The sequence below is a fragment of the Geospiza fortis genome, unplaced genomic scaffold (genome assembly GCF_000277835.1).
Source record: "Geospiza fortis unplaced genomic scaffold, GeoFor_1.0 scaffold392, whole genome shotgun sequence".
Classification (NCBI taxonomy): domain Eukaryota; kingdom Metazoa; phylum Chordata; class Aves; order Passeriformes; family Thraupidae; genus Geospiza; species Geospiza fortis.
Window position 1 is genome coordinate 221,437 of NW_005054541.1, and position 893 is coordinate 222,329.

At 36.6% G+C, this 893-nt stretch overlaps 1 protein-coding gene across 1 annotated transcript in view; it reads right to left on the bottom strand.

Annotated features, from left to right (window-relative positions):
* PKNOX2 (PBX/knotted 1 homeobox 2) overlaps positions 1-893 on the bottom strand; it is a 48,743-nt gene that overhangs the window by 21,354 nt on the left and 26,496 nt on the right. Inside the window, exon 6 of the mRNA XM_031063890.1 lies at positions 850-893. This exon is cut by the window's right edge and continues 30 nt beyond it. Within this exon, the coding sequence (XP_030919750.1) occupies positions 850-893 (44 nt within the window). The remainder of the gene's footprint in view (positions 1-849) is intronic.

The window sequence follows — 893 nt, forward strand, 5'->3', positions numbered from 1 at the left end:
TCCTGGGAATGAGTGAGTTTGTTCCACACTTTCATCCGCTTTTTCAGACCTTTCAGCCTTGCAATATTTGATATTTGTAGGACAAATATTTTATTTCCTTCAAGTCTAACCTGCAATTTTTTGGTTCACAAGCCCCCACAGCCCTGGTCATTGATAGGTTAATCCTAAACCTTAAACTTTAATCCTAATTTTATTAGAATATTGTTACTCTTGCATCATTGCTCTGTGATTTGTAAATTATCACATATCACCTGTATAATTAAATCTTACTTATATAATTATACTATTTACATAATTAAAACATTACTTATAGTAGTTATACTATAAGCATATAAGCACATATAAGAATATTATATATTATTATGGCCAAATTGACCAAAAAATGGACTGGAGGAGCCCCCCATCCCTTGCCCATTACTGCCCACATCCTGTACAGATGCAGGAATAGCACATTTCAGGTTAATGTGTGATTCACTCCTTGTTCAGCCTTAAGTCACATGGCTTTGTCCCCAAAAAGGTAAAGTTAGGGGTTTTTTAAATATTTTGAAGGGGCAGAGATGCTGCAGAACAATATCCACGAAGGAGCTCCATCACCACACGTTACAATCAATGGTTATTATTGCTAAAAAGGAGCTAATTGCTAATTCCCCCTTCCCATGTGTTAATTAATGCATTAGAAGAACAGCAGATTAATAAGGCATAATAATAACGAACGCATCAACCAACCAATGCATTAATTAATGCATCACCGAACTGATGCAACAACCCACAATAATGGAATAATTGATGCATTACAGCAACGAAACCATTAATTAAAAGGCATTAATGAATGCAATTATCTTGCCTCACCTGTAGACAGCCCTCTTGTCGGCCTCCAGCTGTGCCTGGGGGTC